The 25,366-nt window shown below is 40.8% G+C and overlaps 1 protein-coding gene across 1 annotated transcript; it reads left to right on the forward strand.

Annotated features, from left to right (window-relative positions):
* The first annotated feature begins 230 nt into the window (after nucleotides 1-230).
* On the forward strand, nucleotides 231-22,818 carry LOC140738249 (basic phospholipase A2-like). The gene is made up of 4 exons (XM_073065402.1): nucleotides 231-326; nucleotides 3,950-4,109; nucleotides 20,291-20,415; nucleotides 21,965-22,818. Exons 1-4 carry the CDS (start codon nucleotides 293-295, stop codon nucleotides 22,081-22,083), a joined length of 438 nt encoding a protein of 145 aa, XP_072921503.1. The 5' UTR covers nucleotides 231-292; the 3' UTR covers nucleotides 22,084-22,818.
* The last annotated feature ends 2,548 nt before the right edge of the window (nucleotides 22,819-25,366 follow it).

Below are 25,366 nucleotides of genomic sequence, written 5' to 3' on the forward strand. Positions count from 1 at the left end.
TGTGCTGTGGCTATTTGACCGTGGACGGTGTCAGGGTCCAGATGACGTTTGTCCTCTCCTCTGCTGTTCAGAGGGAAATCCCAGAAGCTGTCAGGCTTGGCTCTGTCTTTCCAGTCCAGTCAAATGGAGACCAGCTGTATCAACAGAACTGTTTGTCTTTATCTTATCTACGTTATCAGTGGCCATGATATGCACCAGGAACTGAATCTCACTCTTTACCGAGACTAGTTATAAAAGGGATGGAGTGAGCTTTGGGACGTGTGATTTCCAGGACGGAGAAGAGCAAACGACAATGCTGGGGCTGTTTGTCCTCCTTCTGCTCTCAGGTAGGGAATCTCTCCTCGAGTGAGCCTTGCTTTCAGAAGACCATAAGACAAAGGAGCAGAAGTCAGCCATTCGGCCCATCTAGTCTGCTCTGCCATTTCATCATGAGCTGATCCAATCTCCCCTTTAGTCCCATTCCCCCGCTTTCTCACCATAACCTTTGATGCCCTGACTACTCAGGTACCTATCAATCTCTGCCTTAAGTACACCCAATAACTTGGCCTCCACTGCCGCCCGTGGCAACAAATTCCACAGATTCACCACTCTCTGGCTTAAAAAATTTCTTCACATCTCTGTTCTGAATGGGCACCCTTCAATCCTTTCGTCATGTCCTCTCGTACTAGACTCACCCACCATGGGAAACAACTTTACCACATCCACTCTGTCCGTGCCTTTCTACATTCGAAATGTTTCTATGAGGTCCCCCCTCATTATACTAAACTCCAAGGAGTACCGTCCAAGAGTGGTCAAACGTTCCTCATATGTTAACCCTCTCATTCCCGAAATCATTCTAGTGAATCCTCTCCAATGTCAGCACATCCTTTCTTAAATAAGAAGCCCAAAACTGCACACAGTACTCCAAGTGATGTCTTACCAGTGCCTTATAGAGCCTCAACATCACATCCCTGCTCCTATACTCTATTCCTCTAGAAATGAATGCCAACATTGCATTCGCCTTCTTCACCACTGACTCAACCTGGAGGTTAACCGTAAGGGTATCCTGCACGAGGACTCCCAAGTCCCGTTGCATCTCAGAACTTTGAATTTTCTCCCCATTTAAGTTATAGTCTGCCCATTTATTTCTTCTACCAAAGTGCATGACCATACACTTTCCGACATTGTAATTCATTTCCACTTCTTTGCCCATTCCCCCAATCTATCCAAGTCTCTCTGCAGACTCTCTGTTTCCTCAGCACTACCGGCCCCTCCACCTACCTTTGTATCATCAGCAAATTTAGCTACAAAGCCATCTATTCCATAATCCAAATCATTGATATACAACGTAAAAAGATGCAGCCCCAACACGGACCCCTGTGGAACACCACTGGTAACCGGCAGCCAACCAGAATGGGATCCCTTTATTCCCACTCTCTGTTTCTTGCCAATCAGTCAATGCTCTATCCACGTATGTAACTTACCCGTAATTCAATGGGCTCTTATCTTGTTTAGCAGCCTCATGTGCGGCACCTTGTCAAAGGCCTTCTGAAAATCCAAATACACAAAATCCACTCCATCTCCCTTGTCTAGCCTACTTGCAATTTCCTCAAAAAATTGCACTAGGTTTGTCAGGCAAGATTTTCCTTTAAGGAAATCATGCTGAGTTCTGCCTATCTTGTCATATGCCTCCAGGTACTCCGTAACTTCATCCTTGACAATCGACTCCAACAACTTCCCAACCACCAATGTCAAGCTAACAGGCCTATAATTTACTTTTTGCTTTCTTGTCCCCTTCTTAAATAGCAGGGTGACATTTGCAATCTTCCAGTCCTCCGAAACCAGGCCAAAATCTATTGACTTTTGAAAGATCATTACTAATGCCTCTGCAATCTCCACTGCTACTTCCTTCAGAACACAAGGGTGCATTCCATCTGGTCCGGGAGATTTATCTACCCTCAAACTATACAGCTTCCTGAGTACTTTCTCTGTCGTAATTGTGACTGCGCACACTTCTCTTCCCTGACACCCTTGAGTGTCCGGTATACTGCTGATGTCTTCCTCAGTGAAGACTGATGCAAAATACTCATTCAGTTCCTCCGCCATCTCCTTATCTCCCATTACAATTTCTCCAGCATCATTTTCTATCGGTTCTATATCTACTCTCACCTGTCTTTTACTCTTTATATTCTTGAAAAAGCTTTTAGTATCCTCTTTGATATTATTTGCTAGCTTCTTTTCATAGTTCATCTTTTCCCTCTTAATGACCTTAGTTTCCTTTTGTAAGCTTTTAAAAACTTCCCAATCCTCTGTCTTCCCACTAATTTTTGCTTCCTTGTATGCCCTCTCCTTTGCTCTTACTTTGGGTTTGACTTCTCGTGTCAGCCACGGTTGCATCCTTTTTTCCATTGGAAAATTTCTTCTTTTTTGGAATATATCTGTCTTGCACCTTCCTCACTTCTCACATAAACTCCAGCCACTGCTGCTCTGCCGTCCTTCCTGCTAGTGTCCCTTTCTAGTCAACCTTGGCCAGTTCCTCGCTCATGCCTCTGTAATTTCCTTTACTCCACTGAAATACTGACACATCAGATTTCGGCTTCTCTTTCTCAAATTTCACAGTGAACTCAATCATGTTGTGATCACTGTCTCCTAAGGGTTCCTTCACCTCTATCTCTCTAATCACCCCTAGTTTGTTACACAATACCCAATCCAGTACAGCCGATCCCCTAGTGGGCTCAACAACAAGTTGTTCTAAAAAGCCATCTCGTAGACATTCTACAAATTCTCTCTCTTGAGATCCAGTACTGACCTGATCTTCCCAATCCACTCACATGTTAAAATCCCCTACAATTATCATAACTCTGCCCTTCTGGCAAGCCTTTTCTATTTCCTGTTGTAATTTGTAGTTCACATCACTGCAGCTGTTTGGAGGCCTGTATATAGCTGCCATCAGGGTCCTTTTACCCCTGCGATTTCTTAGTTCAACCCATAAAGATTCTGCACCTTCTGATCCTATGTCACCTCTTTCTAATGATTTAATATCATTTCTTACCAATAAACCCACGCCACCCCCTCTGCCTACCTGCCTATCCTTCCAATACACTGTGTATCCTTGGATGTTCAGCTCCCAGGGACGTTCAGCTCCCAGCCACATCTCAGTGATGGCCACAATATCATACCTGCCAACCTGTAGCTGTACAAGATCATCCACTTTATTCCTTATGCTGCGTGCATTTAAGTATAACAGCTTAAGTCCAGTATTTGATACTTTTTGCTTTGATTGCACTGCAACTCATCCTAATGGCTGCCAATTTGCCCCATCACCTTCCTGTCCTTCCTGAAATCTTTACTGCTCACTATCTTAGATTTATTTCTGTTTTCCCCCTCCTCCGCTCTATCATTCCAGTTCCCATCCCCCTGCCAAATTAATGTAAACCCTCCCTAACAGCTCTATTAAACCTTCCCACCAGGATATTGGTCCCCTTTGGGTTCAGGTGTAACCCATCCTTTTTGAACAGGTCATACTTCCCCCAGAAGAGATCCCAATGATCCAAGAATCTGAAGCCCTGCCCCCTGCACCAGTCTCTCAGCCACGCATTCACCTGCCTGATCCTACTACTCTTGCTCTCGCTAGCACGTGGCACAGGTAACAATCCTGAGATTACTACCCTGGAGGTCCTACTTCTCAGCTTCCTTCCTAACTCCCGGAAATCTCTCTTCAGGACCTCGTCCCTTTTCCTATCTATGTCGTTGGTACCAACATGTACCAAGACAGCTGGCTGCTCGCCCTCTCCCTTCAGAATATTCTGGACCCAATCCAAGGCATCCCGTACCCTGGCACCTGGGAGGCAACACACCATGCGGGTATCTCTATCAGGCTGACAGAATCTCCTGTCTGTTCCCGTTTCGTGTTGGTTGCTTCATGTTCTAACCTATTTGTGCTTGTCTGTTCCTCTCCCTCCTGATGTAGCTGGCGCTGAGAGTGCTTTCATTGAGTCGAGGGACCTCGTTCAATTCAGTGACATGATTTCATGCATCATACCAGGTGTCATCCCACTACTGAGATTCGGTGACTACGGCTGTTACTGTGGACTTGGTGGATCTGGGACACCAGTGGATGAGCTTGACAGGTAGGTGGACAGATGGTCTCTACAGAGCCAGTTACCATCCACTGGAGTCCAGGGACAGAGAACTGCTCTCAATCATTGTCAGAGGCAATAGGACTAAATCTTCAGTGAAGCTTTAAAATATCCCATTAAATCTCCCAATGTGAAATATGTTTCTGATATTGGTCGTGGGGTTTGCAGCCAGATTACGGTGCCTGCTGTGACCACATGAATACTGGCCGTGTGTCCTGGAAATAATCGGAGAGGGCAATTGCTAGGGATGTATTTCACAGTCTGCATTTTGTTGTAGCTGTCAGAACACTGATAATAGACAATTGACAATAGACAGTAGGTGCAGGAGTAGGCCATTTGGCTCTTCTAGCCAGCACCGCCATTCACTGTGATCATGGCTGATCATACACAATCAGTACCCCGTTTCTGCCCTCTCCCCATATCCCTTGACCCCGCTATCTATAAGAGCTCTATCTAACTCTCTCTTGAATGCATCCAGAGACTTGGCCTCCACTGCCTTCTGGGGCAGAGCATTCCACATATCCACCACTCTCTGGGTGAAAAAGTTTTTCCGCATCTCTGTTCCAAATGGCCTACCCCTTATTCTTAAACTGTGGCCTCTAGTTCTGGAATCACTCATCAGCAGGAACATGCTTCCTGCCTCCAGTGTGTCCAATCCCTTAATAATCTTATATGTTTCAATCAGATCCCCTCTCATCCTTCTAAATTCCAGTGTATACAAGCCCAGTCGCTCCAATCTTTCAACATATGACAGTCCCGCCATTCCAGGAATTAACCTTGTGAACCTACGCTGCACTCCCTCAATAGCAAGAATGTCCTTCCTCAAATTTGGAGACCAAAACTGCACACAGTACTCCAGGTGGGGTCTCACCAGGGCCCTGTACAGCTGCAGAAGGACCTCTTTACTCCTATACTCAATTCCTCTTGTTATAAAAGCCAGCATGCCATTAGCTTTCTTCACTGCCTGCTGTACCTGCATGCTTGCTTTCATTGACTGATGTACAAGAACACCTAGATCTCGTTGTACTTCCCCTTTTCCTAACTTGACTCCATTTAGATAGTAATCTGCCTTCCTGTTCTGACCACCAAAGTGGATAACCTCACATTTATCCACATTAAACTGCATCTGCCATACATTTGCCCACTCACCCAACCTGTCCAAGTCACCCTGCATTCTCATATCATCCTCCTGACATTTCACACTGTCACCCAGCTTTGTGTCATCAGCAAATTTACTAATGTTACTTTTAATCCCTTCATCTAAATCATTAATGTATATTGTAAACAGCTGCGGTCCCAGCACCGAACCTTGCGGTACCCCATTGGTCACAGCCTGCCATTCCGAAAGGGACCCGTTAATCGCTACTCTTTGTTTCCTGTCAGCCAGCCAATTTTCAATCCATGTCAGTACTCTGCCCCCAATACCATGTGCCCTAATTTTGCCCACTAATCTCCTATGTGGGACTTTATCAAAAGCTTTCTAGAAGTCCAGGTACACTACATCCACTGGCTCTCCCTTCTCCATTTTCATAGTTACATCCTCAAAAAACTCCAGAAGATTAGTCAAGTATGATTTTCCCTTCATAAATCCATGCTGACTCGGACTGATCCTTCTACTGCTTTCCAAATGTGTCTTAATTTCCTCTTTTATAATTGACTCCAGCATCTTTCCCACCACTGACGTCAGGCTAACCGGTCTATAATTCCCTGTTTCCTCTCTCCCTCCTTTCTTGAAAAGTGGGACAACATTAGCCACCCTCCAATCAGCAGGAACTGTTCCTGAATCTATAGAACATTGGAAAATGATTACCAATGCGTCCACGATTTCTAGAGCCACCTCTTTAAGTACCCTGGGATGCAGACCATCAGGTCCCGGGGACTTATCAGCCTTCAGACTCAACAGTCTATCCAACACCGTTTCTTGCCTAATATAAATTTTCTTCAGTTCATCCTTTACCCTAGTTTCTTTGGCCACTATTACATCTGGGAGATTGTTTGTGTCTTCCCTACTGAAGACAGATCCAAAGCACCTGTTCAACTCATCTGCCATTTCCTTGTTCCCCATAATAAATTCACAAACAACATATTACAAAGATCCGGAAGGAAAATGGGGATTTTACATCGGATCACTTAGAAATCAATGACGTATTTTAAAAATTTTACTCTCGGCTTTATTCCTCTGAATCTCTGAATGAGAATATTTCTGTTGATCTTTTCTTAAATAATCTGAATATTCCTTCGCTTTCATCTGATTTTAAAGCCAAACTTAATGAGCTTATATCATCAGAAGAAATATCTTTTGCAATTTCTGCATTGTCTTCAGGAAAATCTCCTGGACCTGATGGGTTCCCCGTAGAATTTTTTTATAAATCATTTTCTTCACTTCTTTCTCCTCAGTTACTCTCAGTACTATCTGACTCATTTAATTATGGTAAATTGCCACCCTCTTTTAATGAGGCATCTATTATTCTTTTATTAAAAAAGGGTAAAGACCCAACAGAATGTTTCTCGTACAGGCCGATTTCTTTGCTTAATGTTGATGTTAAAATCTTGGCCAAAGTTTTGGCTCATAGATTAGAAACTGTAATTCCCTCTATTATTTCTGATGATCAAACTGGTTTTATTAAAAACCGTCTTCCACTTCCGGTAAGATGGCGACTGTTTAGCTGCTCCGAACTTTTGCTCCGTCATTCTCCCTACCTTTGCACTATATGTCTCCATTCTTAAACCTTAGTTAGGTATTTTATTAGGTTTCTTTTACTTGCCTGCGAACACATCTATCTTATAATGTCTAACAAAAGTACTAAAACCGGGAAAAAGGAAACTTCTACGGATTTGCCAGCTGGCATTTTCGCTGCTTTGGAACAGCATCGACAAGATATTTTAAAGGAATTTAGAACTACTTTCAACCGGCTGGATGTCAAATTGGATCGGATCAACGCTAGAGTGGACAAACATGCTGAATATTTATCTCGCATCGACTCAACTTCTGAAGATTTAAAACGCCGTGTCCAATATCTCGAGACTCTCTGCTCCAGCCTAGGGCAGCAGAATTGTAAACTTTTTTCCAAAATGGTGGATCTTGAAAACCAGAGCAGACGTTGTAATCTACGAATTCTTGGTTTGCCAGAGGCCACCGAACAGGGCTCACCCATGAAATTTTTTTCCGACTTTCTCTGTGAGATTTTTGGGAAAGAATTTCTCCCGAGCTTGAAAGGGCACACAGGATCTACGTTCCCCATGCAATTCTGGGTTCCCGCCCACGGCCGGTAATTTTGTGCTTTCATCAATACCAGGTGAAAAACTGTTTGATTATGGAGGCACGCCGCAGAGGTACTTCTGCTTTTCAAAATACAGTCATTCGTTTTGTGGAGGATTTTGCCCCCTAGGTTCTGAAGAGGCGTGCTGAGTTTAAAGGTATAATGAAAGTGCTTTGTGATCGTGGTCTCAGACCCTCCCTTCGAAACCCAGCCGACCTTCGAATTACGCTTACTACTGGAGAATATAAGTGGTTTAAATCAGTGAAGGATGCTGAGGCATTTGTTGGAAGTCTTCCGGCCATCCCGTCTTCTTAGGAACCCAGTCTGACCTTCTAAAATGGTGGATAAGTACCTCTCGTAGTAAAGCTATTTTTTCCGGACTCAGACTGTACTTGATTAAGTCAGACATTATCTACTGAAACTCTAAGGGCTGTAGACAATCTCTCCCTGGACCTGGTGCGTCTTTTCTAAATAGATAATCCAAGTTTAATGTTTCCCTGCGGATGTTTCGATTGTACTTGTGTAATCTATTTTATTCTTGTATAACTTTATCTATAGAGAGCTACAATTGTCTTTAACTTGTTTTGGAGGTTTGGAGTTTTTATTGAAGGCCTCCCTGTTGGTTGATTCATAGTTTAAGTTTTGCCTTTTTTTTTCTGTAAATGGTTGATAAGTGCTCTCTTCGAATCTATAATTTCCCTCTTTTCTCCTTTTTTTTCTTTTGATCTTCTATTATTTTTCGCGGGTAGGTTAGTTTTGGTTTTCTTTTGATTTTCTTTGTATTAAGTCTTATACTTCTGCTGAAGTTGTTCCTATTTGTTATTATGTTTTCTAGTGCATAAACTAGTTACCATTTGCTATAGTATTTATACGGAACTGTTGTTAATGACACAGAACTGGAAGTCGTACTTGGGTTAATTTTTTTGGTAGAGCTAGCTGCTTTTTTAGGTAGCCGTCTAGTTTTGGGTTGGGAGGGTGGGGTGGATTCCCCAGTTCCAACACTACTCACTGTTTCCTTTGCTTTCCTTTGTTACTCAGGACATGTTTCTGTTTTGATTCTGCGAATCTATGTTTACATTTTTGCTCCCAGACTGTTACTGTACTGCTTGACTTTTTATATGCCTGCTGCCTTCTATGCACTAACAATTGATAATGGTTAATACACTTAAATTTGTGAGCTGGAATGTAAAGGGATTGAATCACCCTGTTAAAAGAAGGAAGGTCTTCTCCCATATTAAACAACTCAAAGCTGACATTGCTTTCCTTTAAGAAACTCATATTCGTTGTTTTGATAACTCCCGGCTTCTGTCAAAGTGGGCGGGTCAGCATTTTCATTCATTCTTTGCCGCCAAAGCTAGGGGGGGTCTCCATCCTTATTAACTCAAATATTCCTTTTGAACTTCATAATAAGATATCTGATACAAATGGCCGTTTTATTATTGTTTCTGGTAAACTATATAATACTAAAGTTGTACTAGCAAACCTGTATGCCCCCAATTTTGATGATGTTAATTTTTTTGAACGTTTTTTCTCCTCACTATCAGACTTAAACTCATACTCGCTTATACTGGGTGGTGATTTCAATTGTTGGTTAGACCCTAATTTGGATCAATCGTCTTCTGTTACTAGACCACCTACTAAATCTGCCTTAGCTACTCAATCGTTTCTCTCTAATTATGGTATCTCTGATATATGGCGTTTCCTTCATCCTACTGAGAAACATTATTCTTTTTTTTCACATGTTCACCATACCTTTACTAGAATTGACTACTTCTTACTCGATAATCAACTCATTCCATTTGTCTATTCTTGTGATTATCAGAGTATACTGATTTCTGACCATGCCCCAATCACTCTGTCTTTAAATTTTCCTGGTCTCCCTCAGAGGAATAAACACTGGCGGTTTGATTCGACTTTATTATCGGATGATGATTTTCTAAAATTTATTAAGGATCAGATAACCTTTTATTTTAACACCAATACATCACCTGAAGTGTCATCCCTAATTGTCTGGGATGCCATGAAAGCATATTTGAGGGGCCAAATAATCTCTTATACAGCAAATCTTAATAGAAAGTCCTGTGCAGATCGATTAGACCTCATTAATCAGATTAAAGATTTGGATCAACTGTATGCTCAAACTAAGAATCCTGAACTATACAAGAAGCGTGTAGAACTTCAAACTAAATTTAATCTTCTGTCTACTCAACCTGTCGAACGTCAACTTCTTGAAAGTAAGAGTCGCTTTTATATCCATGGTGACAAATCTGGTAAATTTCTAGCCAATCAGCTGAGGCGTTCCAAAGCCAAACAACATATTACAAAGATCCGGAAGGTGAATGGAGACTTTACATCGGATCACTTAGAAATCAATGACGCATTTAAAAATTTCTATTCTCGACTTTATTCCTCTGAATCTTTGAATGACAATATCTCTGTTGACCATTTTTTAAATAATCTGAATATTCCTTCACTTTCATCTGATTTTAAAGCCAAACTTAATGCACCTATATCATCAGAAGAAATATCTTTTGCAATTTCTGCATTGTCTTCAGGGAAATCTCCTGGACCTGACGGGTTCCCCGTAGAATTTTATGAATCATTCTCTTCACTTCTCTCTCCTCAGTTACTCTCAGTATTATCTGACTCGTTTAATTACGGCCAATTGCCACCCTCTTTTAATGAGGCATCTATTATTCTTTTATTAAAAAAGGGTAAAGACCCAACAGAGTGTTCCTCGTATAGGCCGATCTCTTTGCTTAATGTTGATGTTAAAATCTTGGCCAAAGTTTTGGCTTATAGATTAGAAACTGTTATTCCCTCTATTATTTCTGATGATCAGACTAGCTTTATTAAAAACCATCTTCCTTTTTTTAACATGCGGCGCTTATTTAACATTTTATATTCACCTCCAACTGGGATTCCTGAATGTGTTATTTCCCTCGATGCGGAGAAAGCATTTGATCGCATAGAGTGGAACTACCTTTTTGCAGTTTTAGAAAAATTTGACTTCGGTCAAAGTTTTATCTCTTGGATCAAATTGCTGTATTTGTGCCCTACTGCCTCTGTTTTAACTAATTTTCAGAAATCCCAGTTATTTAACCTCAAACGTGGCACCCATCAGGGATGCCCTTTAAGTCCCTTTCTCTTTGATTTGGCTATAGAACCTTTGGCGATAGCATTTCGAAATTGTCCTGAACTGACCGGGATTTGGAGAGGGGGTGTTGAGCATAAAGTTTCTCTTTATGCTGATGACTTATTACTTTTTCTCTCAAATCCATCTACATCCTTACCTCCAATGTTTTCACTTCTTGACCAGTTTAGCCAGCTCACTGGATATAAACTCAATCTACTTAAGAGCGAACTTTTCCCAATTAATAAAGAAGCACAAGAATTAACATTTAGTGATCTCCCTTTTAAAGTAGTTCATAATCAATGTACTTATCTTGGGATTATAGTTACAAGGAAGTTTAAAGATCTCTTTCGTGAAAATTTTGCCAATCTTTCATATACTATTAAACAGAGTCTGTTACAATGGTCACTGTGAGATTCAAAATTAAGATGTGCATTTCTGAAAGAGGTCTGGGTTAAAGTCAGAGGACAAATGTGATTTAATTATGTCCGGGTTAAAGTCAGAGGACAAATGTGATTTAATTATGTCTGGGTTAAAGTCAGTAAACAAATGTGATTTAATTATGAATGCAGAAGCCCTGACAAGATTAACTGTTTGTGGAATCATTGAAGTCCTGAGATATGGACTATTGTTTTACAGAAATGTGTAAAAAAACAACTCCAAATATGGAATGGGAAAACACTGTGTACCTCCTGAGTCAGGGAGGGGAGGGGTAAGGAAGAAGGATAAAATCTGCTGCCCTGTAAGGTTCAGGGTTCCCTTCTCTGAGGGGGCCCAGTTCTGCAGAACTGTTAATAAACTTTGTTTCCTTGAATTTGTCTTGAAGCCATTATTCGGGAGCATGGCTCGTTTCTGACGACTTCACCTCTTTCTATGTCTTTGGTAGGTCGTATTAATGTTGTTAAAATGTATGTTCTCCCTAAACTTTTATATTTATTTCAATTAATCCCAATTTTCATTCCTAAATCTTTTTTTGATTCCTTAGACTCTATTATTTTGTCATATCTGTGGAAGAACAAGCGCTCTAGAATTAATAAAGCTTATCTCCAAAAATCTAAAAAAGAGGGTGGCATGGCTTTACCTAACTTTCATTTATACTATTGGGCAGCCAATATACGCTGTGCTACCTTTTGGTCCTTTTTCCATGGCCAACCCGAGTGCCCTAATTGGGTGGCAATGGAGTTGAGCTCCACTAAAGAATTATCTATCTCTGCACTTCTTGGCTCTGTACTCCCTAGTAGTTTGTCCAGATTAATAGTTAATCCTCTTGTTAGACACACTTTGCGTATATGGGCTCAGTTTAGGAAATTTTATGGTTTCCATGGTTTTTCCCTTTCTAGCCCTATTTTACATAATCACCTTTTTTTACCTACTACATATGACTCAGCATTCCATGATTGGTATAGGAAGGGCATTAGACATTTTGAAGATCTTTTTATTGATAATCACCATTTCTTTTCAACAGCTCTCTGCTAAGTTCAATCTGCCCAATGCTCATTTTTTTAGATATCTCCAAATTAGACACTTTATTACTCCTTTAATACCTAACTTCCCTGAAATGCCTGAGAAAAATGTTATGGACTTATTTCTTTCTATTAATCCACTAGGTAAAGGTTTAATATAATTTATTCGTGATAAATTAGCAGCCTTACAATGTGCCCCTATGGATAAAATTAAAATGGCATGGGAGCACGATCTAAATACCTCCCAATCTGATGAGACTTGGGACTCAATTCTCAAATCGGTTAATTCAACCTCTCTTTGTGCTCACCATTGCCTTTTACAGTTTAAGATTGTTCATAGAGCCCATATGTCTAAATCTAGATTATCTCGATTTTACCCTAACATTAGTCCGCTTTGTGATTAATGTAAAAGGGGCGAGGCCTCTCTCATTCATATGTACTGGTTTTGTCCTAGCTTGGAGAAATTTTGGAAAGAAGTCTTCATAACGTTATCGTATATTCTGAATCACCACCTAGAACCTAACCCTTTAATTGCTTTGTTCAGTTTCTGGGGCGAGACAGATTTACGTCTGAGTTCGACTAAGTGTCGAATATTATCTTTTGCCTCTCTCCTGGCTAGACGTTTAATCCTCCTTAGATGGAGAGATGTTGCCCCGCCCACGCATGCTCAATGGCTTAACGATATTATGGCCTGCTTAGACCTTGAAAAAATTCATTATTCAGTTCTTAATTCGGATTTAAAGTTCCATAAGGTCTGGGGACCTTTTATTGAGTACTTTCATAACCTTCCTCTTGACTAAGGTTTTTTTTTCGGTCCCTTGCTTTCAGCTCCTTTTTTTTTGGTAGTAGGCATTAATATCTTCTGTTGCTAAGTGTATTTACAGTTTTGGGGGTTTGATTGTCCTGATTTATATTCTCTATATTGTGTTGTGGTTGGTCTGGAGTTTTTTTTTTGTTTGTTGCGGGGCTTGGGGAGGATACTAATTTTACATGTCCTCAATTTGGGTGCTTTCTCAATTATCTTTCTTTGTATCATATTATTATCGTATGCTTATTTTTGCACTGTATCAATGTTCTTCATTTCGATCTGGGGTTTTTTATCTGTAGTTATGTAGAAAATGTATTAAAAAACTAATTTTTAAAAAAACCGTCTTCCTTTTTTTAATATTCGGTGTTTATTTAACATTTTATATTCACCTTCAACTGGGATTCCTGAATGCGTTATTTGCCTCGATGCGGAGAAAGCATTTGATCGTATAGAATGGAACTACCTCTTTGCAGTTTTAGAAAAATTTGACTTTGGTCAAAGTTTTATCTCTTGGATCAAATTGCTGTATCTGTATCCCACTGCCTCTGTTTTGACTAATTTTCAACAATCCCAGTTATTTAACCTCAAACGTGGCACCTGTCAAGGATGCCCTTTAAGTCCCTTTCTCTTTGATTTGGCTATAGAACCTCTGGCAATAGCATTCCGAAGCTGTCCTGAACTGACCGGGATCTGGAGGGGGGCTGTTGAGCATAAAGTTTCTCTTTATGCTGATGACTTATTACTTTTTCTTTCAAATCCGTCCACATCCTTACCTCCAATGTTTTCACTTCTTGATCAGTTTAGCCAGTTTTCTGGCTATAAACTTAATTTACATAAGAGTGAACTTTTCCCAATTAATAAAGAAGCACAAGAATTAGCATTTCGTGACCTCCCTTTTAAAGTAGTTCATAATCAATTTACTTATCTTGGGATTATAGTTACAAGGAAGTTTAAAGATCTTTTTCATGAAAATGTTGCCAATCTTTTATATACTACAAAACAGAGTCTGCCACAATGGTCACCTCTATCTATGTCCTTGGTAGGTCGATTAATGTTGTTAAAATGTATGTTTTCCCTAAATTTTTATATTTATTTCAATCAATCCCAATTTTTATTCCTAAAACCTTTTTTGATTCCTTAGACTCTATTATTTTGTCATATCTGTGGAAGAATAAGCGTTCTAGAATTAATAAAGTTTATCTTCAAAAATCTAAAAAAGAGGGTGGCATGACCTTACCTAACTTTCGTTTATATTATTGGGCAGCTAACATACGTTGTACTACTTTTTGGTCTTTTTTTCATAGCCAACCCGAGTGCCCTAATTGGGTGGCAATGGAGTTGAGTTCCACTAAAGATTTATCTATTTCTGCACTTCTTGGCTCTGTACTCCCTAGTAGTTTGTCTAGACTAATAGTTAATCTTCTTGTTAGACACACTTTCCGAATATGGGCTCAGTTTAGGAAATTTTATGGTTTTTATGGTTCTTCCCTTTCTAGTCCTATCTTACATAATCACCTTTTTTTACCTACTATGTATGATTCAACATTCTATGATTGGTATAGGAAGGGCATTAGACATTTTGAAGATCTTTTTATTGATAATCGCTTCGCATCTTTTCAACAGCTCTCTGCTAAGTTCAATCTGTCTAATGCCCATTTTTTTAGATATCTCCAAATTAGACACTTTATTAATCCTTTAATTCCTAACTTCCCTGAAATGCCCGAGAAAAATGTTATGGATTTATTTCTTTCTATTAATCCACTGGGTAAAGGTTTAATATCATTTATTTGTGATAAATTAGCATTCTTACGGCGTGCCCCTGTGGATAAAATTAGAATGGCTTGGGAGCATGATTTAAATATCTCTTTATCTGATGAGATTTGGGACTTGATTCTCAAATCGGTTAATTCAACCTCTCTTTGTGCTCGCCATTGCCTTTTACAGTTTAAGATCGTTCATAGAGCCCATATGTCTAAATCTAAATTATCTCGATTTTACCCTAATATTAGTCCTCTTTGTGATAAATGCAAGAGGGGTGAGGCTTCTCTTATTCATATGTATTGGTCCTGTCCTGGTTTAGAGAAATTTTGGAAAGATGTTTTTATAACTTTATCCTGTATTCTGAATCACCACTTAGAACCTAACCCTTTAACTGCTCTGTTTGGGTTTTTTGGGTGAAACAGATATACGTTTGAGTTTGACTAAGTGTCGAATATTATCTTTTGCTTCTCTCCTGGCTAGACATTTAATCCTCCTTAGATGGAGAGATGTTGCCCCGCCCACACATGCTCAATGGCTTAATGATATTATGTCCTGTTTAGACCTTGAAAAAATTCATTATTCAATTCTTAATTCGGATATAAAGTTTCATAAGGTCTGGGGACCTTTTATTGAGAACTTTCATAACCTTCCTCTTAATTAAGGTTTTTTTTTCAGTCCCTTACTTTCAGCTCTTTTTTTTTTGGTAGCAGGCATTATTATCTTCTGTTTTCAAGCGTATTTACAGTTTTGGGGGTTTGATTGTCCTGATTTATATTTTCTATATTGTGTTGTGGTTGGTCTAGAGTTTTGTTTTGCTGTGGGGCTTGGGGAGGATCCTAACTTTACATGACTTCAATTTGGGTGCTTTCTCAATTATCTTTTTTGTATTATATTATTATTGTATGTTTATTTTTGCACTGTATTAATTTTTTTATTTTGGTTTGGGGTTTTTTTCTTATCTGTGGTGTTGTAGGAAATGCATAAAAAAAACAATTAAAAATCAAAATAAATAAATAATTCCCCCCCCCAAAAAAAAATAAATTCACCCGTTTCTGTCTTCAATGGCCCAATTTTGGTCTTAACTATTTTTTTGCTATTCACATACCTAAAGAAGCTTTTACTATCCTCCTTTATATTCTTGGCTAGTTTACCTTCGTACCTCATTTTTTCTTGGCGTATTGCCTTTTTTGTTATCTTCTGTTGCTCTTTAAAAGCTTCCCAGTCCTCCAGTTTCCCGCTCATCTTTGCTATGTTATACTTCTTCTCTTTAATTTTTACACTGCCCTTTACTTCCCTCGTCAGCCATGGCCGCCCCTTACTCCCCTTAGGATCTTTCTTCCTCTTTGGAATGAACCGATCCTGCACCTTCTGCATTATTCCCAGAAATACCTGCCATTTTTGTTCCACTGTCTTCCTTGTTAGGGTATTGTTCCATTGAACTTTGGCCAGCTCCTCCCTCATAGCTCCATAGTTCCCTTTGTTCAACTGTAATACTGACACATCCGATTTTCCCTTCTCCTTCTCAAATTGTAGGTTAAAACATATCATATTATGGTCACTACCTCCTAATGGTTCCTTTACCTCGAGGTCCCTGATCAAACCCGCTTCATTGCACAACACTAAATCTAGAATTGCCTTCTCCCTGGTAGGCTCCAGTACAAGCTGTTCTAAGAATCCATCTCGGAGGCACTCCACAAACTCCCTTTCTTGGGGTCCAGTACCATTCTGATTCTCCCAGTCTACCTGCATGTTGAAATCCCCCATGACAACTGTATCATTACCTTTGTGACATGCCAATTTTAACTCTTCATTCAACTTACACTCTACATCCAGACTGCTGTTTGGGGGCCTGTAGATAACTCCCATTAGGGTCTTTCTACCCTTAGAATTTCTCAGTTCTATCCATACTGACTCTACATCCCCAGATTCTATGTCCCCCCTCGCAAGGTACTGAATATCATTCCTCACCAACAGAGCCACCCCACCCCCTCTGCCAGTCAGTCTGTCCTTTCAATAAGATGTATATCCTTGAATATTCATTTCCCAGGCCCTGTCCGCTTGAAGCCATGTCTCTGTTATTCCCACAACATCGTACTTGCCAATTTCCAACTCAGCCTCAAGCTCATCTACTTAATTCCTTATACTTCATGCATTCATATATAATACTTTTAATTCGGTACTCCCCTCTCCTTTCATATCAATTCCTATTTCACTTGGCCATACTATATGATCTCTTCTTGAGCTTTCTACTCCATTGATTCTGTTGTCCTTTTTAACTTTTCTTATTTTCACTTTCCCTTTAACTCCATCCTTATATTTCCAGTTCATCCCCTCCCCCCCACTACTTAGTTTAAACACATCCGTGTTGCAGTGGCAAACCTGTCTACCAGAATGCTGGTCCCCCGCCTATTAAGGTGCAACCCGTCCCTTTTGTACAATTCATCCCTACCCCAAAACAGATCCCAGTGATTCCAGAATGCTGGTCCCCCGCCTATTAAGGTGCAACCCGTCCCTTTTGTACAATTCATCCCTACCCCAAAACAGATCCCAGTGATTCCAGAATCAGAATCAGGTTTATTATCACCGGTGTGTGTTGTGAAATTTGTTAACTTAGCAGCAGCAGTTCAATGCCATACTTGATCATATAGAAAGAAAAAAAACAAATAACTGGTGGCGTAGTGGCATCAGCGCTGGACTTTGGGGTGAGAGGTCCCAAGTTCGAATCCGGCCAGCTCCCTTGAACACTCTCCATCCGTGCCTGGGTTGAGTGTCAAGCTAGCAACTCGACCTTGTAAAAAAAACCCGGAGAGGGATGGGCTCCACCAGGTTTCAGATGCCCAAGACACACCGTACGATGAGCAATCACCAAAAAGATCGGTGCAAAAAGCTTGTCATGACGGCATCCCATCGACTCCACCAGGAGTTCAGGGTGCACGCACACACATATATATGTTTATCAATGTTTTTATGTTTTTATCAATCATATATATGTTTTTAGATTAAAAATAGTGCAAAACTGAGATAATATATAAAAAGGTGAGGTAGTGTTCATGGGTCCGTTTAGGAATCGGATGGCTGTTCCTCGGTCACTGAGTGTGTGCCTTCTGCAGCTCCTTCCTGGTGATAACAATGAGAAGAGGGCATGTCCTGGGTGATGGGGGTCCTTAATATTGGACACCGCCTTTCTGAGGCACGGCTGCTTGACGATCTCTTGGATACTACAGATGGAGCTGACTGATTTTACAACTTTCTGTAGCATCTTTCAATCCCGTGCAGAAGCCACCACACCACACCCCCTCCCTCATGCTAGTCAATCATGCAGCCTTTCAGAATGCTCTCCACAGTACATCTATAGACGTTTTCCAGTGTTTTAGGTGACAACCAAATCCCTTCAAACTCCTACTGAAGTATAGTCACTGCCTTGCCTTCTTTATAACTGCATCGGTATGTTGGGACCAGATTAGATCCTCAGAGATGTTGATTTGAGTTATTGAAGAACATGACAATGTATTCCTTTCCTGCTTGGTGTCCCTTTCAGGACAGAAATCTGTTCCACTGGGTCTGTGATGTGGTCTTTGTTGGGGAATTTGTTGCATCATGTTCTGAACAAGGTACATTGCTGGAGCCTCTCCAGTGGTGGTTTCTGAGATGTGAGCTGTGATCAGGATATGCCTTCTGTCCTGCAGTGATCACGATAGTCAGATCACAGACCGGTGCAACTGGGGCTGAAGGTTTCCCTGCTGAGGGTGGGGGTGGTGTGGGGGTGGGGTAATGATATTTGCCAGTACTGGGACGCAGTTGACTTCAGTGTAACCCAGTGACGGTACAGAGGGTAATGTTCGGCTTGCAGCACCTGCCTGTCTGTACAGGAAAAGTAAACACTGGTCACTTCTCCAGTGTGTTGTGCCCACATGATTTCAAGGAAATCTTCTCAATGCTCCTGTCTGAGCCCCACACTTCCTGGTTCCCAGCAGCCACATCCCATAGTTAGGCTCCTAACCAGCTCCCCAGGTTCAATGTTAATACAAACCAGCTCAGGCTGGCTGAGTTCAGATCACCTCCTGACTCTTTACACTGCATGGAAAGTGTGTGGCACTGGAAGCTATTTGTAAGTGTCAAGAACAGCTTTTCCCCTCCCCACCAGATTTCTGAATGGACAATGAACCCATGAACACTACTTTTGCTTTCTTTTGTGCAATGTGTTCTTGCGTCAATGAAGTCACCGGGGAAAATTCCTGGTAGATACCGAGTAGCTTCTGTATTCGACAAAACAAGGTACAGCAGGCATCATATGGAGATGTTCTTGGTCGAAAGGTCTGCTAGCCCAAGGGTCACCAACCTTTTTTGCACCATGGACTGGTTTAATATTGACAATATTCTTGTGGACTGGCTGACGGGGGGTGGTGTTAATCATGACCAGAATACAGCGATACTCAAAGGGGGCTCCTTATGTCCAGTCTATTGTCTATTCCGCAATTTAGTTTTCGCGGCTCTTGGCACTTAGCTTCTGTCCAGCTTGTTCACACTTTTTCCACTCAAAAAACTCAACGGGTTTGTCTTTAAGTACAGGGTGCTTGGACTCAAGGTACCGAAGCAGTTCTGAGGGATTCATTGCCTCATTAGACAGCCTCCGGGCCCGAACTCCAGCCTCCCACCCACCCGCCACCAGCCGCCTTGGGCAGGTGCGGCTGGTTGTGGGTCGGGTGAGAGGACAAGGTCAGGGCCGGAGGTCCCTGTGCTGGGGCCACGGCGGACGCAGTCCAGAGAGAGCAACCGACCGAGCGAGGAGTGCGACAGGGTGCACCACCTGCCCCTCTTGTAGGATCTATCGGCCAACAAAAGTTTGTCTCAAGGGATGACTTTCAATAGATCGCAGCGAGGTAGTTGCTCTGCTACTTACGAAACCCTGAACCCGAATTAGGTCGTCTGCAAATATTTTAGCACCGGGTTCCCCACTAACATTCGGTGTGCTAAAAAGATTTAGAGGCGGCGCCCATCTGTCCGCGCTCCAAGCTAGCAGCAACGGCACTTCTCACCGGCCGCCTGTGGCTAACCAGTGATTCCTGGTGCGAGGGTATCACTGCATTTAGGCGACTGATGACCTCACATGCGTTCAAGTTCAACAGTGGGCGTGACAGGGAATGAGGAAAAGTGCAGCTGACTCATATCATTTCATATTGCCAAATCATATCATTTCCCTGCGGCCCAGTAGCACATGCTTTGCGGCCCAGTACCAGTCCGTGGCCCGGTGGTTGGAGACCACTGTGCTAGCCCAACGTAGGGCTCCATATTTTATGTGCCAAGCATCAAAGGACAACTCCATATTTACAATGTATGGACAATGCTTTCATTGAAACTGCATACAACCTTCACACCTCCTGATTCACATCCACACCACAGACATCCACATAAATCTTAATCAGCATTGCCTGGACTGGGAATCACAGCTTTCTGGAACCCATTGTTCAGAGCTAAACTCCAAATTAAATCCACAATACATTTTCAAATGTGAAGACTGGCAGCCAATGTCAATTGTTAAATGTGTACGTCCTCAACCCAAAAATCACTATAACACGATGTATCACTTTTTTATATATAATTTGTATTATATTTTATGGATTGCACGTACTGCTGCCACAAAACAAGAAATTGAATGACATACGTCAGTGATATTAAAGCTGATTCTGATTCCGATTGTCTGGAACATAGGCTGAGTTTTCTACTAAACGTTATCTGTGATTTCACAGGTGCTGCCAGACCCATGACAACTGTTACGGTGATGCGGAGACAAAGCACCAGTGTACAGGTGTCAGTTCACCCACAATGATTCTATACAGCTACACCTGCTCAAAGGGGAAAATTGAATGTGACAGTGAGTATGATCAGAGAGTGCCTCATTGCCTTTGTGAAGGTGCTGGTGAGCTGCCATCTTGAACCACTAGAGTCGCCCTGGTGACGGTTCTCCCACAATGCTCTTGTGGTGCAGCTCCAGCATTCAGACCCAGTGATGACGGAGGAATGGGTTATGTCCCATGTCTGGATGGTGTGAGACTTGCAGAGACCTGTATGTGAGCTGATCTCTGTCCCTCTAGATGGTAAAGGTTATTGGTCAGGGAGATTTAGCTGAGATACACTGGCTGCTGAATTATACAACAGCACAGAATGCTGATGGTGAATAATGGTAGAGATCAGTTCATTTGTTTTATTATTGTCACTTGAACTGGGGTATAGTTAAAAAAAAACTTTGTTTTGCTTGCCATCCATACAGAAATTAGTTCCTTTGTCCCAAATGATGACGAGCTCTCTTCAGTGTTTGGGTGCTGCACTCATCCAGGCACTGGAGGGTATCCCATTCCTGGTTTGTGCCTTGTACATAGTGAAAAGGCTTAGAGCAACAAGAAGTCAATCACTTCTCTCTGGAGGCTTATCTTCTGACCTACTCTGGTAACAGCTGGTTAATGCATCTAAATTCAATTTTGGTCAATTATAGAACGTAGAACATAGAACACGACAGCACAGTGTGAGCCCTTCAGCCCATGATGTTGTGGCAGCCTATAGAAACATATATATGATCAATCTAACCCTTCGCTCCTGCACATAACCCTCCATTTTGCTACATCCATAAGAGTCTCAATGGTTATTTTTCGGATTGGAGTCCTGTGACCAGTGGTGTGCCTCAGGGAGTGGTGCTGGGTCCACTGTTATCTGTATCAAGGAATTTGATGACATTATTATTTGGGTGATGACTTGAATTACACAGGTTGTGTCACAGGTACACTAGATGGGGTCGTAAGGAGAATTTATTTTGTACACCGGCCTTCATAAATCAAAATATTGAATACAGTAGTTGAGATGTTATATTGAAGTTACATAAAATCTTATCTACATGTACTTTAAAGTTTCTTCAGGTACATTAAGTGTAAAAGAGAGGAGAGAGTTGATAACTGATTGCTGGAAAACGACGCTGGAGAGGTAGAAATAGGGGACAAGGGAATGGCGGATGAATTAAATAAATATTTTGCACCAGTCTTCACTGTGGAAATCACTGGCAGTATGCTGGAAACTCTGAACTGAGCATCAGTAGATAGGTTATTGAGGAGTTGGTGCCCCCTGATAGCCCTGTTACTAACACTTTCCATCAGAAAATATATTAAACGTCAGAAGGTGTAAATGTTTGACTCTAAGAACTTGCTCCACTGTGTCTCAAGCTCTGGGTTTATCTTCTACAATCTATTAAGGAAATAAAAAACATAAATTACAATTAATATTATAAACAGCTGAGGGAGTATTGATGTAAAGTTTAGGAAAAATCGCACGCAAATTAGATGGGTGCTAAAATATCAAAGGATGTATTTTCATTCTTCTATTCCTTCACAATTCGTGAGCCGTATATTGATTATTCACCCTGTCTTTCATTCCAGGTGGAAGTAGTACTTGTCAAAAGTTTATCTGCGAATGTGATCGCCAGGCAGCCATGTGCTTCAATAAAGCAAAGTACAATCCTGAGAACCAAAACATGGATCAATCCCGCTGCAAATAGGAGCTCCAACGTGTCCATGTGCACGTAAATTCCCTCGACAAGCACTGTCCTTTCAAAGTGTGTCAAACATGTTATTTCCAGGATCTCTAAACATCCTTGAACTCCATATTTACTATGTTAATGTAATCAATAATCCCATTAACATTTCCTGTTCTCACAGTCTAATGTTATCTGTGCCACTGGGGAAGCTAAAGCCCTCATCATTTCAATCTTCCTCCCGGTGAAAGCACATTCTGTGAATTTCTACCCATCACTTTAGAAAATAAAAATGGGGTTATCCATGTCCATTTTCCCCAGATCCTCTTCAAAATATTAATGCTGCAGCACTTGGGAATCATATTAAACAGCCAGGTGTAAATCCTGTTGGGTATTGTTCATCCCCCAGCTCATTCTTTCTTTAAAACCTTCCCCAGCCCATCCTTTCTTTAAAACCTTCCCTCCATCCATCCTTTCTTTAAATCCTTTTGGGACATTGTTTATTCCCTCTGCCCACACTTTCCTCCTCTGTGGAATCTGAGCTGAGATCCATTCAGTCCCAAGTGATTCAAACCATCGGATAGCCCACAGCATGTAATAATTATAGTTAGTTCCTCACAGTTCTGTTTCTAATCACTGCTGCACTTCTAAACCTAAATTTGATTATACTCAAAGTTTGATTTCAATGATGTTGGTAACACTAAGGTGGCAGTTGTCTCTCTTCTATAAGCCAATAAACCTGATTTGAGATAATTAAAACATGCTCGGTGTCATGTTTCTTGTATCTCATTTGTGTCACACCACTATCACCACAAGGCTTTGGAGCAGAATTAGGCCATCAGCCCATAGGATCTTCTCCGCCATTTGATCATGGCTGATTCATTTTCCCTCTAGACCCATTCTGCTTCTCCCAGGGAAATGATGTTTTATGAATCTGACTGAGCTTCTTTCAAGCAGAGAGTTGAAAGTTGCTAATTAGATTGGGAGCTTGTGCCACAGGTTGCAGTGCTGGGAGCCCAGTTGTTTATAGTCTATATTAATGATTAGAATGAGAATACAGTTTCCATGAGAATACTAAGTTTGCAAATGACACCAAAACTGATGGTATAGTGGAGAATGAAAGAATGGAAAAGGTTGGCTCAGATTGCAACTACCTGAGATCAAATGGGATAGTGGACCAAGGAATTACAGATGGAATTTATCATAGATACGTGTGATGCGTTGTATTTTGTTAAGCCTAGCAGATGACACAAACTTCAAGTTCAGCCTCAAATTTAGTAATCACTTGACCATACATGAATGCAGCCAAATGATACAGCGTACCTCCAGGGCCAAGGTGCAAACACATTATCAACAGTCATACATAGCAGAGGGCACATATAGAACATATCTGTATAAGACAGCAGTAAACATAGAGTCAGACAAAAGAATAGATATAGGCCACTCAGTCCCTGAGTGGTATGTCATGTAAATTGATAGTGCATGGGTGCTGTCAGAAAGAACAAGCAGATCTCAGCAGTCCGCATGCATGCACGCAATCTAGCTCGTCTTCCACTGAGCGAACACTGGAGGGCAGCACCAACAGGAGGAGGAGCCAGCCCCCAGTCCATCTTGAATGCTGCACCACACCGCTTCTGGTGTCTTCCCTCCTGGACTGTTGTAACAGGCAAGCCCGGGGCATGAGGCCTAGTCCTTACTATAATCGAGGCCACACAGCACCCCGTTATCAGTCTCTCCAGTAAGTCAGTGAACTGGACGACACATTTTACATTACCAATGTCCAAAAGGGTCTCCCAGTGAAGACAGGTGAAGGGGCTGATAAAGCTTAATTCAGTTCAAGTCAACCATACATGAATACACATGAATACAGGTGCCTCCCGCTTTACGAATGCTGGCTTTACGCCACTTTGCTTTTACAAAAGACCTACCTTAGTAACCTGTTTTTGCATTACAAAGAGGATTTTCACTTTTATGAAAAAATTTCCCATATAAGTTAATGGTTCTTTGCTTTATGCCATTTTGGTTTAAGAAAGGTACAGTTGAAGTCTCCTCCTAAAACCAGAGAATACAGACAAATCTGGTAAAAATGAAAAAAAAGTATTCAAAAAAACCTGGATCACCTATATTCGGGGCATACAAATTAGCAAAACCATTAATTTATTATCTAATTTCCCTGAGACGATAACAAAGCGCCCATTAGTATCAGACACTACATTATGTTGGACGAAAGAAACTGAATTCTCTATAAGAATTGAAACTCCTCTGGCCTTAGCCTAAAAGGAGGAATGAAAAGATAAGCCCTTCCAATGGCTAAAAAGACGTGAATTATCACATTTACGAATATGTGTTTCTTGTAAAAAAAATAATTGAGACATTCAGTTTCTTAATATAATTAAATATCTTCTTACGTTTCACAGGATGGTTTAATCCTTTCACATTAAAACAAAATAAATTAATAGCATGATGCATATTAAATATTACTTAAAAGAGAAGTTAGAATAAAAACCACAGGAATATATATTAAATCCAAACAATGAGCTTTAAGATACAGTAACCAAGCAACAAATGAAGCTAAGAGAACCAAACAGTTGCTAGAAAAGAAGAAATCCAACCCCCACCCTCCACCCAAAGAGAGAAAGTCGACCAAAGGGCAGTTGCCAGCTAAATCTACCCACATTACCCTCCCAAACAATCTACTGGTTGAGGTCCAAAAAACTTTCAAGGCTGACTGCATTCCAACAAGACACAACATAAAACAGCAAAATTAAATTTATTGAAAAAACCTCATGAAGAAATATAGTATAAAATATTAAAATTAACTAAGAAACTTCAGAACATATTAATTTGGAAAGTATTAACTCAATGAAAACTTACCAATGTTAAATCCTTAATTTTCTAAGCAAAGAAATAAAAGTACAAAAAAATTTAGATACAAGGTATACCAAAAGTAAAAACAAAATTATTCATAAGAGGAAGTAATGAACAGTTAGACTGCTGATTCTGAAAACAGGATCCATCAGGCAGATGCAACATAGATTTATGTAGGGAATTATTGAACAGTTAAACTTCTGATACTGATTCAAAAATTAAAAAACCCTGTACCTCTTCAGTCAAACGGAACCATTTCTGAGAGCCAGTTTTCAAAATGAGCGGGGTAATGAAGAGAGGGTTTAAACCCTTTATTATACAATTTGGACATAACCTTTTTAAACTTGAAGCATTCATTCAACACCTCGGGTGAAAAATCCTCCACAATTCTGATCTTCTGGCCTTCATAATCAATCATACCTTTCCAACAAGATTTACG

Source organism: Hemitrygon akajei, chromosome 14 (assembly GCF_048418815.1).
Source record: "Hemitrygon akajei chromosome 14, sHemAka1.3, whole genome shotgun sequence".
NCBI lineage: Eukaryota > Metazoa > Chordata > Chondrichthyes > Myliobatiformes > Dasyatidae > Hemitrygon > Hemitrygon akajei.